At 36.7% G+C, this 17,973-nt stretch overlaps 1 protein-coding gene across 5 annotated transcripts in view; it reads right to left on the bottom strand.

The window, feature by feature from the left end:
* arhgef37 (Rho guanine nucleotide exchange factor (GEF) 37) overlaps window positions 1–17,699 on the bottom strand; it is a 30,246-nt gene extending 12,547 nt beyond the window's left edge. For 2 of the 5 annotated variants that reach the window (XM_028009006.1, XM_028009007.1), the window contains exons 1-7: window positions 13,395–13,494; window positions 10,561–11,051; window positions 6,958–7,087; window positions 6,291–6,438; window positions 6,006–6,205; window positions 5,299–5,429; window positions 542–646 (exon numbers count right to left, since the gene is read on the bottom strand). In XM_028009006.1, coding sequence (XP_027864807.1) covers window positions 542–646; window positions 5,299–5,429; window positions 6,006–6,205; window positions 6,291–6,438; window positions 6,958–7,087; window positions 10,561–11,051; window positions 13,395–13,494 — 1,305 coding nt within the window. Of the gene's footprint in view, window positions 1–541; window positions 647–5,298; window positions 5,430–6,005; window positions 6,206–6,290; window positions 6,439–6,957; window positions 7,088–10,560; window positions 11,052–12,352; window positions 12,405–13,394; window positions 13,495–13,793; window positions 13,996–17,583 lie in introns of those variants that run through there. The other 3 variants (XM_028009009.1, XM_028009010.1, XM_028009008.1) reach the window with 3 other exon arrangements.
* Window positions 17,700–17,973: the final 274 nt, after the last annotated feature.

The raw sequence follows: 17,973 nt of genomic DNA, 5'->3' as shown, positions 1-17,973 counted from the left end.
AGTTCCAGTATGTGAGTCGGTTGGTCCAGTTTGAGCTTCAGAAATGAACATGTGGTACTTTTTCACTTTTAACTGAAATTATTTAGATCAATGTGAATCACCTCAATCTGTTGCTGTGACATTTGACAAATTGAAGGAGCAGAAAATAGTTAAAATAGTTATAAGGAAAATGTATTTCTAAAATATTTTCAAATAATTCTCAAATGGCATGTCAGAAATTACACAAAGCAGCCTGGAGGAAGGTAAGTAGATTATGAGTTAGGAATGTGATGACCCATCAATGTGACTGTAAACAAAGAAACACGTGTTTTACATTCAGTTTCTGTCTTGCAGCTAGATTTGGTCAAGGGCAAACAACAGATAATAAGGGGTTATTATGCCCAGGATCCACTGCATGAAGGGCAAAGTGTATGTCTAATATATGTTAATCTTCATTCCTCCATGTCACGCATTATAATAATTAGCTTTACTCTTATGGAGGATATCTGATTAGAGCTGAAAATTACACATTCCTACTATTATTTGTCTACGGTAGAATTACCTGTAGGTGGAAAAGGTAAGTTTCCACATTCTCCAGAAGCACCAGGATCCCATATTCCAGAATGTTAAAGAAACCTTCGAGGGTATCAAACTCTTCATCCACCAGCTGCAAAATAACACAAGAAGAAAATACAGTAAAATGTGCATGAGTGCATGACAGCACAGTAATATTTGTTTACTGTTCATACAAGTCAAGGGTGCACAATCTTTAGAACTGAAAGACCCATTTTGTCCCCAGTCTTGCTAAATACAACTTGTTTAGAAATGCAAATGTAACACGATCTTTTGAAAAAAAATACTGCTTATAATTTTTTGTAAATATCTGCGAAAGAAAATTTGTATTCATACTTAAAGAAGAATAATTTTATTTATGTTTTTATGTTTTAAAGCACAGAAAGACAACATTTTTGCAGCAATGCAATCCAGGATGGATACATTTTCTTCTATGGGATGATGACATTCCTGAAAAATGCTATGAAAAAATCCTTATTTTATTTTCTCTGAAATGTATTTATATATATTTAGTGTCTGTGCAATGTGAGATCTCGAAATCAAAGTCACAATTTTTGCTTGGGCACACAATTTTGCCCTACATAAAGATTATTACTGATTTTGAAAGCATACAAATTTCAAACCTAATGACCAAGAAGTAGATTAAAAAAATAGTACTACCGTAGTTCCTTGTGGAAATTTGCTGCAATTATTCACAAATTATCTATCAAAAAACTAACAAATTGATCAAACCTGATATGAAGAGCCACTAGTGGCTCAAGAGCTACAGGTTTCAGATATGATGAACAGTTATTAAATCCACCTGTGTGCAATTCCATGCATAGATATTAAAACATTAAAACATGGTTGCAAAAGATAGCTGCTTGCTGTTTTGAAAAGAAGTAGTGTTGGAGTTGCAGCCAGTCTATCACTGTTGCAATACAGATGCTGAACATATTGGGGTTACTATAGCAACTGTGATTTTGCAGATGGAACTGAAAGGCCAATACGGTTTGTGGTGTCTTCCCCTGATGTAACCAGAGCTTTTTTCCACATTTTGTCATAAAGTAACATCACAGGATCCATCTACTTATGTTAATGGCAAGTACTCAAAAGAATTACTTTGGATGCATAAATTTAACTCAATATTGTAAGAAGTTGGACTTAAAATATGTACTAATCTTTCATTCTTATAACAGCATGGTCAAGCTTTTATTCACAATTATAAAAGGGAATTAAAGCTGCAAGCAGCCTCGGGCGGCCCTCGCAGCAAGCGCCGCTCCGGCCTATTAGCCACCGCGGGGGTTCCGGCCACCGCAGAAGCTCTCGCTCGGTTTCCAGAGCCGCAGCCCGCTCCCCACAGCGGAAGCTCCGCCGCAGTTTCCAGCACCGCCGCCCGCCGCAGAAGCTGTCGCGCATTTTCCCCGCCCGTCCACCGGGCGATACAACCCATGTATTAACTTAGGGGGCGCAGTGGAGCCAAATTACATTTCAAACCCGTTGGGCTCTTTAGAGGTGAACAAAGGTCATACATATACAGTTTGGCGCCAATCGGATGATCTATGCCTGAATAAGAGCCAAACGTATGCATATGGCGAGGGACTGATATTCGCCATTTGGCCACGCCCACACGGTTCAGCCAGCAGCGAGCATTGACAGAGTTTATCATCCGAATCATCTTGATTAGGTCAAAAGAGCCATAAACGGAGCTTTCCAAGTAAAAAAACGGCACTTCCTGTTCTGAGGGGGCGGGGCTTAGATGACGTAATAATATGATGACATAGGGTCGTCAAGGATCCCACCAGGGTCACTCGTGCAAAGTTTGGTGCAGAAGCTATCGACCGTTCACAGTAAAATACAAGACTTCCTGTTGTCAGAGGGCGTGGCCTACGTGATGTCATCATTTGACCATTGGATATTATTCTACACAAGAGGATGATCAATAACTCAAACTTTGGTGTCTCTGTGAGTTTTTGTGTTAGAATTACAAATTATTTAATTTTTTCCTCTTTAATTCAACATTGAACTGTCATTCCGTAGGGCAATGCTGCCCTCTGGTGTCGAATTACTGAAATAATGAAACTATTTCAGTGGACAGCAGAGGGCAGCATTGCCCTACAAACAACGAACATGGACTGTTTATTATGTAATTACACAGAAGATCTCTCTAATTCATTCTGAGGGGGCGGGGCTTAGATGATGTCATAATATGATGACATAGTATTGTCAGGCATCACACCAGGATGAGTCAGGCCAAGTTTGGTGCAGCTCGGTCGAAACATGTGGAATCTAGAAGCAAACGTATGGCATCGGCGTTACAGGTCACTTCGCCACGCCGCCACACCCAGCTGCTTCATCGCAGCCGGTCAGGGCTTGGATCCACAACACACCAACATGTCTTCTGTCTCTGGACACAGTTTCATGTTGATTAGGTCAAAGGGCTAAGATAGCGACCGTTCACAGTAAAACATGACACTTCCTGTTCTCAGGGGGCGTGGCCTAAGCGATGTCATAATTTCACCACAGGGTATTTTAGGACACCTATTGATGATCAATCACTGAACGTTTGGTGTCTCTGTGAGTTTCTGTGCAGGATATATAAGAGTTTCGTGTTTCATGGCGAGTAGGTGAACTTTGACCCCTGGTAACCCCCCTTCACCAAGCTCATACAGTCACCAATTTGATAACTTTAAATCAAACATGCCTTATGATCAGACTGACCGAGTTTGAAGCCGATCAATCGAAATCCCTAAGAGGAGTTCGATCAAATGCAAAGGCTGTAAACGGCCACAACAGGGCCCAAAATGGACCTTCAATCCAAAATGGCCGACTTCCTGTTGGGTTTAGAGCATGGCTCCAAGAGACTTTTTTGTACGTCCTGACAAGATACACATGTGTACCAAGTTTCGTAATTCTAAGTTAAAGCATCGCGTGGGGCTGATTTTTTAAAATATTCTAGGGGGCGATGTAGAGAAATTAGGCCACGCCCACCAAATATCGCTATGGATTTCTGTTGGCGGGTGGATAAGGATCCATCCTAGTGAGTTTGGAGCAGCTCACCCCGAAACTGTGGAATTCAGAGCCAAACGAAATTCGACGGCGTTCGCAACGCCGCCACACCCACCTGCTTCATCGCAGCCGGTCGGGGTTGGAATCCACAACACACCAATATGTTTTCTGTCTCTGGACACTGTTTCATGTTGATTAGGTCAAAGGGCTAAGATAGCGACCGTTCACAGTAAAACATGACACTTCCTGCTCTCAGGGGGCGTGGCCTACGTAAAAAAAAAATTTCACTGCAGGGTATTATAGGACACCCGATGACGATCAATCACTGAAAGTTTGGTCCCTCTATGTGTTTTTGTATAGGAAATATAAGAGGTTTTTGTTTCATGGCGTGTAGGTGAACTTTGACCCCTGGTAACCCCCCTTCAACATGCTCCAAAACTCACCAATTTGATAACTTTAAATCAGACATGCCTTATGATCAGACTGACCGAGTTTGAAGCCGATCAATCAAAATCCCTAGGAGGAGTTCGATCAAATACGAAGGCTGTAAACGTCAAAATCGAGGTAAAAAATGGACCTTCAATACAAAATGGCCGACTTCCTGCGATACTTGCACTATGACATTACTTGTAAATTCTGAGCGTCTTAGTGAGCTCTACAACTGTACCGAATTTCAAGTCTCTACGATGAAGTAAGTGAATAGCAATGGGTCTGTTGAAAATTGCTAGTTGCCGGCGTTGAGCAATTTTTTTTGCGATTTTTGCAACGACCTTAAAATTCAAAATTTTTAAACCGCCTAGACGCCTCCGCCAAGTTTGGTGAGTTTTTGAATATGATAAAGCCCCCAAAAAGGCACACGAAGAGGTGGGAAGAATAATAATAATAAACAGTACAGATACAATAGGCCTTCGCAGCGCTTTGCTGCTCGGGCCTAATAAAAGCAAGAGTGATTTTACAAATATGTTATGAATATTTGTGAAGTCTGTTTTTATTGTCCTTTATGTAGAACTTCTGCCCTGATAATCTTTTTCTTCCTCTGAGCAGAAATTATATTTTGATTATGCAGAGAAAAATCACACAAACAAGCCATATTTACATCTATTTATCTATTTAAGTGATGGGATGTCAAAAAGGGTCCAATATTGCTAAATCTGTGTTGAATTCCTATCCAGGAGTATACTTGTAACTCTGGTGTGGAAACATATTTCCCAACATAAGTTTCCACCTACAGGGTGTGTTTCTACAAATACTGTGCTGGTGGAAACTTAAACTACCACATCCAGGGTGTTTTTCATGTTCTTTCCCTTTAAGGCTGCTCTGCAAAGTGTTGCAAATAACTACAATCAAGCAATGCTCTGATGTGTTATGCTTTTTTTGTCCAAACAAACCTCAGAAACTTTATTATTATTTTAGATTCAAGTCCCATTCTGGTGGAGTAATCAGAAACTTCTTTTTCCAGATGAGAAATATTTATTTCAAAGCTTTGAACTCTGTTGGTAAAAGCTGGATTCCAGATGATTATCCAGACTTTTATTCTATAATGTTGGCTCAATAACAGGTCAGTTCATACCTTTCTCTTGTGGATCATTAACTAATGAGGCACAGCTAGAGATAAGGTGTGCACTGGTAAAGGTATTTTACTGCTTCAAGGCTATTTGTTTTGAAATTACCCTCTCATGTGTTGCTTCATTCATCCTTGTGGGTTGGGCTGCTCTGTCTAATACCTGATGTGGTACTGGAAGTCATCTTGGTTCCTACCTTTGGTGCCATTCCAGTCTCATGTTTGATGTACTGACTGAACCTTGCAGTCTTCTTTGCGATGCTGTGTGTGCTGAGCCGGTTGATCTTGTCCATGATGGTCAGGTTTTCAGTCTTCTTGTATTTATCGGCTGTAAAACATTAGAAACATTATCTCACAGCTTCTTTTATGAGTGTTTAAAATTAAACTAGATTAAATCTTTACTCTTCCCATTTCTAGAACATTACAAAAGTATCTAAAAGTACCTAGACCATCTGCATTTTGCAACATCTACAAATTTCAAAGCATTTTATTGGGATTTTATGTCATAGTCTAAAACAAATCAGTACATCATTATGAAGTGGAAATCATTCAGAAGATGTAGTTATCATTTGTATTCAGGCCTCTTTACTCAGATACCCCTAAATAAAATCTAAATATTTGTCTAGTTTCTAGTGAAAATATTTTAGTACACTTGAAATAAGACCAAACTGAACTTTAAGAGCTTGTTTTAAGTAAGAAATTCCTAAATATTGATGAAAACGTATTCATATATGTCTTTATCCACTCTCACTGAGCTTGAGCTGTTTTGTAAAGAAGAATGAGTTAAAACCTCATAATTATGAGCTACTTTCTTTCATATAAAATCCCAATAAAATACAGTAAAAATGTGGTAGTGACAAAATACATTGCAATACTCTGTATGTGTAAGCAAAAACTGTCTTACCAACTTCTCTGAACCGTTTGTACTCATTGATATTGCAGTTCAAGGCGATGGAGGTGTTAGCAGTCTGCTCCAGGAGGGCGTACGCTGGGTGAGAGGGGTCAGTGTGCTTCTGGATGGTCTGCAGTAGGAGAGGATATCGCGCAATCCGCTGCACTGGCATTACCAAGAAGAAACTCAGAGAGGTGGCATTGACTTCAGGTCTGGGGTGGGAAAAAAACAGTAAGACTATGTAACTTTAATGAAAAACAAGCTCTATTAAAGACCAGCTTGCTATTTGAAACTCACGCTGCTGACTTTACGACTTTAATAATGTCACTCCAAAGTGCCTCGTTCTGTTTGTAGTCATTCTCCACTAATGAGACATGATTGTAGTTCCACAAGTATTCTTTGTATGCTGCTTCGATTTCAGAGGAGAGGCTGAGGAATGATGCACCTGCCAGGAAAAACAAAATGCATAAGTACGCTACGATTTAACATACAAGAATCACATAGAGGGTAAAGATACAGCTAAGATACAGCTAAGGGTAATAAGGTAATTCAACTGTTATTAACTTTTTTTAATGGTTGAGAAAAAATACATCTCGTGGGTATATGTTAATTACAGCCCTCTATAATTACTCCCACTCCTCTGTATGCTCTGACCTTAGAAATGTTGTAAGAGAAGAGGTTGCATATTGAAAAAAAAGGATTGTACATATTAAATCACCAGCATAAAGTAAATTGTGGAAGATATTTAGTTGACAAACAGAAATACATGAAAACTATCACAGGAAGAACATTTTCAACTTTTCATCTTTCAACCTTTCAAAGTTTTATACAGTAAATCCTTGGGCACCATGTTCTCACTGAAACTGCAGTTAGTCTAGCACTTAGAATAGTCTCACTGTAATATGAACATATTTCTCTTTGAATGTTGCTTAATTGGGAACAACAAAAGGTTTGGGTGACTTACAGAGATTTTCTAGAAATTCTGGGTCTTGAGGCTTGAGCTGCTTCTGCTCCAACTTGCTGAGGAGGCGGCTTGACACATTCATCACCTCCTCTGTGTACAGAAACAGACTGTCCAGGTCTGGTGGAGGAGGCTTTGGAGAATATGAGATGAAAACAACTTTAAAAAACAAATAAAACCCTGATTAACTTTTCTATGCTGCAGAAAAAGATAAGTTTGCAAGATATATTGCATATACATATCTTGGGTGAAATATGCTAAACTATTAAAGTCATAAATTATCCTCCTTATTGTAGCATGGACACAATGTATATCTTGCACTTTTTCTTTATGCACTTTTTAAAAGCTGGCTAGCATTATATTTACATAGCCATATACTTATAAAACAGAGTTATTGGCTGTAGATGTGACAAATAGAGTTTTTCTTTGTATCCCCATTTTTTTACCTTTTGGCAGAAGCTCGTAACACACTTTTGCATTTAAGAAAACCCTCAGACTAACATTCTGACGCTGAAATTTATATCAAAGTCAAAATGTAATAACTTCATATGTCAAAGACCATCTTCTGCAACATGTCCACTGCATCTCATATATTGTAAACCGACAACAGGCTTTGTTTCAACTTGCTCAAACCTTTTCCCCAAGTCATGCAGTACATGACTAATGTGGATCTCTGCAGCTCCTCCACAACTAGACATTTTGGACACCACCTTGATTGATGCTCTTATTGTCTAACCAGACAGATGGGATGGTAGCTATGCCTTTGTAGGTTTGCAGTTGTGTGAAACTATTTTTGAATAGTGAACAATGAGAGCCTGATAAGTTGATAAGGTGATCTGTTAAGCTCCAAGCTTTCTCCACCTTACTGCTGTGTTCCTTGAACTATATAATACTGTTTTTCACAGCACAACTGTATGTATATAGAGTTTATATTGCAGAATAAAGAACTCCATCCAGTTGGTTCCACTTTTATTAGGTGATACAGTAAACGAGACTAAATAAGACGCATGCCACAATTTTAAGATTTTTATGTGAATAAAATCTTTCTAATTTGCTTCTATCTGTCTTAAGTCACTTTCTAAAACAGATGGAAGTAATTCAAGTAATTGTTCTTCCAAATAAGCAATTATAATTCTAAGTTTTGGTTTAGTTGTGTCTGCAGAAATCTAATTTGTCTACTTTGCTGTCCAGTTGTTGTCAAGATGAACATGACAAGTAAAGTGTACAGCAGCCACACTTCATTACACTTAATTCAGATTGTATTACTGCACAGTTTAAATCTGGTGATGTCACGCATGTTTTACAACTGTGAAGTCATATTCAGTTTTAAAAAATAGATAGATAGGAATTAATAGCAGAAGCTGAAAAAACATGTTGTCCCTCTCCATTTCAGTCAAATGAGAGCAGAGTGGGCACAAACCCTGGCGGCAAACAGAACAATGTGCACATTTCTAGAGAAAACAGGAGACTTGTCTGTCATACAATGGCTGTATTTATGTGGCTGTTTTCTGTTTTTCAGCACCCGTCATCTCTGCTGCCCCTGCAGCCCTCTCCATCCTTTGTCCATTGTCATCTAAATGTATTTTTATGCCTTTCTCATTTCTTTCATATTTTATTCCCATAAGAAAAATCTTCACTAAAACATAATGACTCCACCAGATAATTTCATTCCTTCACTAGCACTGCAAGGTCTTTTCATTTCCTGCTCATTCTCTTTCTTCATCTTCAGGCTCATCCATCACCATATAAACCTTAATATGATTATGTTTTATGAGGCTTCATTTCATTACTGCGGGAATAATAAATTATTATTTTGCTGTAATAAGCAATTCCTCAGCGGTAATGAAAAGCTGAAAATGGCAAGTCATTAGGAAGCTGCAGCAGACCTTTATGATTGTGCACAGCAACTTCAAAATAAAATTATTTTGGGGTTATTACAGCTTAAAATCAACTTTTTACCCACCCCGTTTGATATACTTGTACATTACTGGAATGCAAAAAATATAACTAGACTGCTGAGTCCTTAATACTCAGACACAGCATTTGCTAATCAAATAAAGTAATAAAATTAATGGATCAAGGGATAATAAAGCAGTTATGGAAAGTAATAATAAACAGTCAGTCATAAATGATCAGACCCTGGCATATCTAGTAAGGTAAATCTACATTAAAACTTCTATTTAATTTGAAAACCTTGAAAAACTTTGGCTTGGTGGTCTTTTCACTACAATAAACAAATAATGTTTCTAGATAAATAATTATTCAGATCTATAATTTTAAGGTCTGAATAAAAAGAGGAGAGTATAAATCACTAGATATCAGGTAATTTAAGATACTTACTGGGGATGAGTACCATAATTCAACTAATAGTTACAGAATGCAAATTCAAATTGTTTAGACAAATTGTTCACATTTGCCTGATTAGACCTATTTACAGCAAATGTTTTTGATAAATTTAAATTGTGGATTTGGAAAAATGGAATATGAGAGAAAATATTAGATCAGTGGGTGGTCCAAAGTGTCCCAAGATGGGTCGCTTTCCTCTCCAAATATCGCCATACGTAAGTCACCTTTTCATCTGTCTTTGGTGCTTTCCCAGTGTAATATGATCCCCAGGACAGATGTTAGTGCCAGATTTGAATATGATCTAAGAGTTTTTTTTTTTTCACATATACATTTACAATTACATAGAATGTCTAAATGTATCTAAAACTATAACACTTCCCATGACAAGAAGGAAACCTGATATAAACTGAAATAACATCTGACTGTCTTTTAACAAAGTTTTACAGGAAGAAAGTTTTAATGTCGCCAAAGTGTTTGTTGGGGCTTCTTGCTTTTCCAACTGTAAGTTGGTAATTATGTGAGTGGCTGGCAGTAAAATGTTCAGATTTTACAGCTTACAGAAAAAAAATTAATAGTATAAACAGAGGTGGGTAGATTACAAAAATTTTACTCAAGTAAGAATAGCACTACTTCCAGATATTTTTGCTCAATTAAAAGTACAAAGTAGCCAACCAACAAATTACTCAAGTAAGAGTAAAAAATAGTATTTGGTAAAACGTTACTCAAATACTGAGCAACAGATCAAAGGATCAATTATTTAGTATTTAAAAATGCCATCATCAGACAGACCAAAATACAAAGTTACGAGGAAATTTTGGTATTTTAAAGACCAAAAAGAAAACCACTTTATATAAATACCCTAAGCACAAAATAAAATCAGGCAAAAGAAACATTTTTCCAAATCAGTTTCTTTCAATAAAAAACTAATAAAACTTTAACGAAAGCTGCAGGTGTCTGTCTGTATCTGGTGAATTTTTGGTTAAAACACATTTGTTCTTCATTCAGTGAAGTTACTCACAAAGGTCAGAGTATCCAGAAATTTTACTCAAGTAAAAGCAATGATACTTCATAATAAAATTAGTAAAAATACTTCTGAAAGTACATTTTTTAAAAATAGTTACTCAAGTAAGTGTAATAAGTTACTTCCTAACTATGGCTGTAAACAACCCAAAAATGTGAATAATCTATATTCCCTAATCTTTTTGAGTATCTTTATTACTATATTTCATAAAAATGTAGTTACATGCTATTTATTCTTACCTGGAGGTTGTTTAAGCTGTTCCTGATATTTACAGTGCAGATCTGCAGCATTTTGAGGTAACTCTTCTCTGACTGGACAAGCTCTTCGATGGCCATCACCTGTCTCTGAGCTTGCCTCTCTTTTGCTGCTGCTTCCTCCTCTTCACTCTTCTTTTTGGCTTCCTCTGCCAACCTCTCCTCTGACACCAAGGTTTCCTCTGAGAAACTGTCCTCTGAGGGAAGTCTTAAACTTATTCGATGAGCACCTGCAACTGCAAGTTCTGAGGAATCAGTAGTTGGTTTAAGCACTAAATCTTCTGCTGTCTCCTCTTCAGAGCTAGCATTGTCATATTCAACTTGTTTGTCCTTCTCTTTATTTCCACTTTCCTTTGTTTGATTTTTCTTGGCAACCTTCTTCACTGCACCCGAATAGCGGAGAGGAGTAGACGCTGATTTGTGGAGTTTGAAGGGCGATGTGTTTGGTCTACCGGACACTTCCATGATGGAGATTGCTGTCAAGAAAAAACACCACAAGCTGTCTTAATCTATTTTATACACATTTTATTGTTGTCTTCAACATTTAAAAAAATAATAAAATACTTTTACTGGAGACTTCATAATCATTAAATAGATCCAAAAAGGTGCAACTTCAAAAAGTAAATCTCATCTTTAAACAGACTGTAAAAATACCCTAAATTTATTAACGATCAGAAACCTGGATGTTCATATTCAGAACTTTGCCATGTTTTCCTGAAATTAGCAGACTTACAGAAACCCAATAGTGTCCAAATATTCAAAGCTTTAGCACAATTAAAGAAAAAATAAAATACTACCTTTTACTAAATAAGTCACTGTAGATAGCAAGTCACTTCCAACTAATAATCAAGACCTGTATTGGAAGTTGAACCAATCCCAAGAATCAGTTCAGCGTAATAATCCAAGTCTTTTTTAAATGATGGGTATTATAGTTCAGAACTACACTCCTCTACCGATCACTGTTGTTGGTGTGCAGTGTTATGACCAGCTTACACAACACTGTATTATGACCATGCACATTATTTTGGTGAGCAAAAGAAAAGATTCTGAAGCTACCACTATGTATCAAGAAAGAACTTTGTTACCATTTCACAACTAGGAGCTTGTCATCATACCTATAAATATTAAATATTACAAAATTTAAAGTAACTATTTAGAGCAGAAGAACAGCATGTTCTATAGATTTTGTAGCCACACAATTAACTGCAACTAAACAGAAATATTTTAGAAGCCAATTTATAGAATGGTCAGATAATTCTTTGGAAGTAAAAGTTATATTGATACATTGTCACCAAGCTTTGCTGGAACAGCATATTAATGTTAATCTGCAGGAACAAACATTTATGTAGCAGAGGGAACAAAAGTATCTCAAATACATTCTTAATCAAGTAAGTGGGGCGCAATGACAGCATTAACAAGGAACACTGATGAAATGTAGCGTGTTATTTTAGTGAACTATAAACCTACTGCGTTTTTAATTACTTTTAGCTGAAAGGTTAAGCTATAGTCGTAGAACTGGATTTGGGCTTGTATTGCAATTGAAACAGGGATAAAAAATACTCAGGCAGCACCCCTCTATCCATATGCTTTATGCTTTAATAACTCTGAATTCAAGCTGTGTGCTCACAAAAAATCTTTTATTTTTGGAGAATAGAGTGAGAGAAAATAAATATGCCACCAGAAATCAGTCAATATATCTGTTGGACAAGAAGTCTGACTCCCAAAAGTACAGAGGACTGAATATTTCTCAGAAAATCACATATGAAAGCAGCCTCACATTCTCTTCTGTGTTTTCACAGCTGTGCCGTCTCAACAGCCCACATCAAAACCTGCATATTTACAACAAAATATGAAACAGCTGTATGCATGGTCTTCATCATTTTTGCAGAGAAGAAATATTGCAACACCAACAGATTTACAGATGGGGAGGATGGCTGGACTGTGGACTTATTTTGCATTACAACATCTGTTTCACATCTACTTAATATACCACTAAGGCAGCTCTTTAGTCATAATAAATCCACTTTCAATCATTTAGCTACTACCTTCTGAACGTGACAAAAGAAAGAAAAGTTAATGTAATTGTAACAATTATCTAATGATTTTTTTTGCAATACAATCACAACTTATATGGATAATAATAATTCATTTGAAACAGACATTTGTTACTCAGTAACACAGCAGATGGCAAGAGATAACGGGTCATTGTTTACTGGTGACTTCCCACAAGCATACAGACAGTGGGAAGGTATTGTCATGGTTACGCTTAACTTAAGCACCACTTGCTGTGCCACTAGGAGGCTGACGAGTTGCTTAAAGGGTGATAAATGCTGCCACCAGCGTCACAGAATAGCTATTATGTGGTTCAGCTGGATGATCTGTGGTTTTGAGGGGAAAACCTGAGAGAAAAATGAGTTGACAATTGACAATTTGTTTCCGCAAGCTCTAAAGAAATGTAAAGGAAGCATGAACTGCTTGATTCATATGTAGCCAAGCAACCAACTAACACTTTATTTAGTTTATTCTATGCTTTTGATATCATAAAGAACTCATTATTGAGTCTACAAAAATGTTTTAGAATTAAACAGGTATTTCTTTAAAAAATGTAATGTCATTCAATTTAAATCTTGAATATTGAAGTATAGGGAATTAACTATTTCTATGAAGTTACAATCTAACTCACAAGAACAAAACAGTAAATTATAAATAATAAAAAGGCCATAAGCTGCACCAATAAAAGTCACCACCATCACCTGACAATAGCATGCTGTATAACAGAGACTATTACAAATACTAATAGGTGAGGAGGCTATCATTACCTTCTGCAAAATCCTGAATCAGCTGCAGTGAACTGAGATCTCCTCTTTTTATCCCGCTGTCCTCAGAATGCTGAGCTGCAGAGGAGAGCCGCTGCTGCATGCAAAACACAGACACACCAGTGTAACTTTCTCCAGTGACTCACACACAGCAGGCTGCTGCTGGGCCTCATGTGGCAGGAGTGTGTGAGTGTGTATTTACGACAGGGTGGGAGTTAGGGGAAAAACCTCAGAGTGCAAAAAGAGGGGGATGGGAGTGGAAAGGAGGGTGGGATGTCTATTTTGTAGAGGAAATAGAGGGGAGGGTGGCCACGCAAACACAAACACACACTCACACACACCCCTGCTGCAGAATAAGCTAAGTGACTGCAGCAGCTGTTCAGAGGAGTAAACTGCACTCACCAAAACTAACAGCGATTGGCAGATCAGTCCTCACAGGGGTCTGAAGGTCCAATCAGATGACTCGGTGAGAAGCTTTGTGGGACACTAAAAGGGGCCAATGAAGACAGAGCAGAGAAGTGATTGAAGTTTTCTTCTCACAGGAAACAAAAGCACGGTGGGAAATCCCATCCTCTTCCAATTGCAAAGGGATTGTCTGGATTTTCTGGTGGATGGAAACAAAAGAAGATTTTAGTCACTCCTATTTTTTGTCAGTAAAAATAAATTATTCAAAATATTGTTTCTAATTTATATTAAAAAAAAAATGACGAAATTTTCAAGTAAATTTATTTCCATTAACAAGATTTCAAAAGCATAAACATAAAAAGGCTTTTCTGGGACTGATGCACATTTCTACAAGAAGAAACATATTCAACAGTTCATCATTTTGTTTTCAGCCACTGTGAAAGCTAAGCTGCATCACATTTTGTTTAAATTTTGGCATTTTAAAGTAAAACAAACTTTAAAGGCCATATCCTCATATGGATAACAAGATGCACAACTTTACAGACTATGCTTGTTTATCTTGTGCTTAAAACAAATCAATGTGTGGATGTGCCACAACTTTCTCCAGCTGGACAGAAACAAAACAGATTTATCTTTGGACCAGCAAACAGTTTCAGTGATTACGGCTAGAAACTAGCAATCAGGTCAAAAAAAAATGGTGAAGGACACGGACCTGAACCTTCAGAAACACATAAAGACAGTTACAAAGTCTGCTTTCTATCACCTGGACAACAGTTCTAGGACAACATTCTGTTTTTATACACCACAAATCTGAAACAAACTTCCAGAAAACTGCAGAACTGCTGAAATACTTGGTTCATTTAATCAAGGATAAAAACCTGCCTGTTTAGAACTTCCTTTGATTAATAACAACGGGAATGTTGATCAATACATTTGATGATCATCATTCTTAATTAATTTGATTAATTAATTAATTACCGTAATTCATTCATTTTATTCAACAAAATAAAAAGTTTATTGCTTGTTTTACAATTATTGACTGCATTACATTTCTATCATGTAAAACAAACTTGAAATGACAATTGATACAACGAGTCTATTAATTCTCTTGTCTTAAAATTTTGAAATAACCTTCAAAAATTACTGCAATGTTTAAGAAAAAAATAATCATAAAATAAACACAGTCAGTCAACACAAGTCAGTCATTCCATGTGTTGCTGAGCTTTTGGAAAAAACTGGAATGTAGCAGCTCAAGAAAGGTCAGACAGAAGTGAGGCGTTCACCACAGTCAGACGCTAAGGAATGAGGAAGAATGAAAGACAGAAACTGATCTTATTCATCAGGTCGGCATGTCTGGGAGGAATGTGGCATGACTGTATTCTCTCATGACATGACACCTGCTTATCTGGAGCAACCCAAGGTGTAGGTCCAACAAAAACTGGTTTGAAAGAAAAAAAAAAACATTCATCCTTGACTTCATAGAGACCAAACATCCTTTAGAGCCAAAACCTGCTCTTCCAAGAAAATACCTAGGAAGATAACGTTGTGCTTTAGAAACTTAAAGTCTAATCACTTTATCAGGTCCAGAAATGCAAAGTAAATATGTTGTTTTGGTTGCTGGTTTCAATATGTTTCAAACACAGTAAGTGACTCATACCATGACTAAAGTGGAAAGGTAATTACACATAATGATGAGTAAAGTTAGATGTGACTAATAATAAACCTCTAAACTTTTTATGTCAGAGCTGAGCAACCTGCTGTCATCAAGATTTACAGGACGCAGATCACAAGTTAAGTGATGGAGGAAACATGTTAGGGGTGGTGTGACACTCTAAATGTAGATCAACATTGAAAAACTGTGAACAGCTTTATTTATACCTGTTCACTACAGTGGCAAAGTGTTCAATCATTTAACAACAGTCAAACAAACTGCACATGCACAAGGTGAAAAATGCAAGATCAGATATTTTTTTGCTAAAACAATCTTTCATTTTGGATCACAGGTTTTTCTCCAGCTGAACTTGCTAAGCTTGCTGAATTCACATTGGACTGACTCAGCTAAAAATAGTAGTGGCAATAATTGCATCTTCTTTGCCAAGTTAGCTTAAACATTGATCCTGTCAAACTTCAGTGCTGCAGCAGCCTTACCGGCAGTGAGAAGATGATAATTTCACAACTTCCTTTACCCCACAGACAAGTGTTTCAACTTGAGTCATCAGCCAAATATCAGCGGTAAAGGTTTCAACCTCATAGGAAAGAATTTATTCTTATAAGTGTGTTCACAAACTACAAACTTGTTTAATTTACACTCTTTAGTTCCTCTTTATTTGTAGACTCAAATTCTGACACAATCTGTTGTTCAGCTTTCTTCCTCAAACTGCAATAAGAGTTTCACAAATCAAAACCAGTCTTATAGCTGGTCATTTAAGATGAAAAACTTTCTCTCCAAAACACACAAAGGCCCTTTAATATTAAGTTAATCAGCCTGAAGGTGAAAACTGTTTTTTATAACACAGAAGGAAATTGTTTGCACTCGCTGTGTTGTTTCCTGCTTAGCATTTCTGGATAATGACATCTGCCAGCATGTACTCATCATAACTCCAAATAAGGTTCTTCATAGGATAATATATTTCCTGAAAACAACATGAGAAATGTTCAAACTAAATGTGAAACTGAAGTGACTTGCAAACCTATTCGTACTCCTTGAAATACTTCATTTCTGTGAGATTCTGAAATGGTGACATGTGATTTATAAGACAGCTGATTGTTCTGAAATTTGCTTAGAGGTATCAAAATGAATGATTATGAATACAAATGTCACATACTAAAATAAATAATTTCCTTCTACTTCACTATATTTCACTATTTTGTGCTGCTTCATGACATTAATTCCCAACACAAATGACGATTGTGGACTTATGATGACAAAATGTGTAAAAGATTCAAGAGCAAAGCACTAAACAACTTACATAGCCCACATTTAGAGTTTAATTATAGACAACAGAATCCACAATGACAGTAGGCACTATAATAACAGATAATTACAAATATGTGTGATTAGCTTCAGATGACTATTTGTTTTTCTGTCATTTTTGTTTGGCCTTGAAAACCAAGAACAATAGAAGGAAGAACTTTAGCATTTAAAGGCCTGGAGAAGAGAAACAAAAATCACAAAGGCAAAACAAATCTAATGTTTTTGTCTACAACCTGAACAACCAGGAATTGTACATTTACGAAATAATGGTAAACTGTAAAAACGAACTCAGACCATTTACGAAAAAAAAAAGAAAAAACTCTATCAGAAAAAATATCAGTTGAAATAGCTTATAAGAAAATATGTTTCGGTAACCAGCCAAAATGTACATGTTATTTCATTAGATTGTAAAGCATGTGAGCAGAAATATATATATTAACAAATTTCTTACAACCTCCTCTTGTTTTTGTTCTTTTTTACTGTTATATTTCTACCACGCCGTTCACATGTCATGTATTTCACGATGCTAACCGTTCACTTACAATTATTTAAAAATAACTTCAAGTGAGAGAAGACACGAACAGGAACATTACAGTGTCGTAAAATGTCAAAGTTTTCCACTTCCACGGAGCACACACTTTTTAGTGGCCCTTCAAAAATCCCCACAATAACATTAAAGCAATGAGCAAAGAGCAATAAAAAGCTTAACGCTTCATTTCGATGAGGATTGAGGAACGCCACGATCCATCTGCTGCCTCACCTTCAAGTAAATAAATGCTGAAATAACAGAAAATGTGAAGAAATGAGTTTTACCATGTTGTTATCTTTCTGTCATCGCGTATTTACTCCAGCTCAGATGTCAGAGGCTCTCCACGTTCCACCTGTTGTCAGAAGCAGCTCGTCAAAACACTAAAAGAACTGGATAAAGCTACTTCCTTTTTTCCTTGCAAAATAAGAGTCCGCACAAACCTTCACATCCTTTGTAGTTTCAGAATAAGGCTCTTCTGAATTTTGTTTGTTTTTCCCAATCAATTTGGAAACACATCGACAAAACTAAACATCTATGATAATATTTCTCTCACTTTGCTTTAAAAATCTTCTATGAAGTTTAACGTATATTGATATTCATTATTCTCTCATTTTTAATTATGTAAAAGAAATTGGTGAAATTTTCTGAAGGTGTGTAAATCGTGTCTTCCATAA

This window comes from Xiphophorus couchianus, chromosome 23 (genome assembly GCF_001444195.1).
Source record: "Xiphophorus couchianus chromosome 23, X_couchianus-1.0, whole genome shotgun sequence".
Classification (NCBI taxonomy): domain Eukaryota; kingdom Metazoa; phylum Chordata; class Actinopteri; order Cyprinodontiformes; family Poeciliidae; genus Xiphophorus; species Xiphophorus couchianus.
The sequence above is the reverse complement of the archived record's forward strand: the minus strand, read 5'-3'. Positions and strand labels throughout refer to the sequence as shown.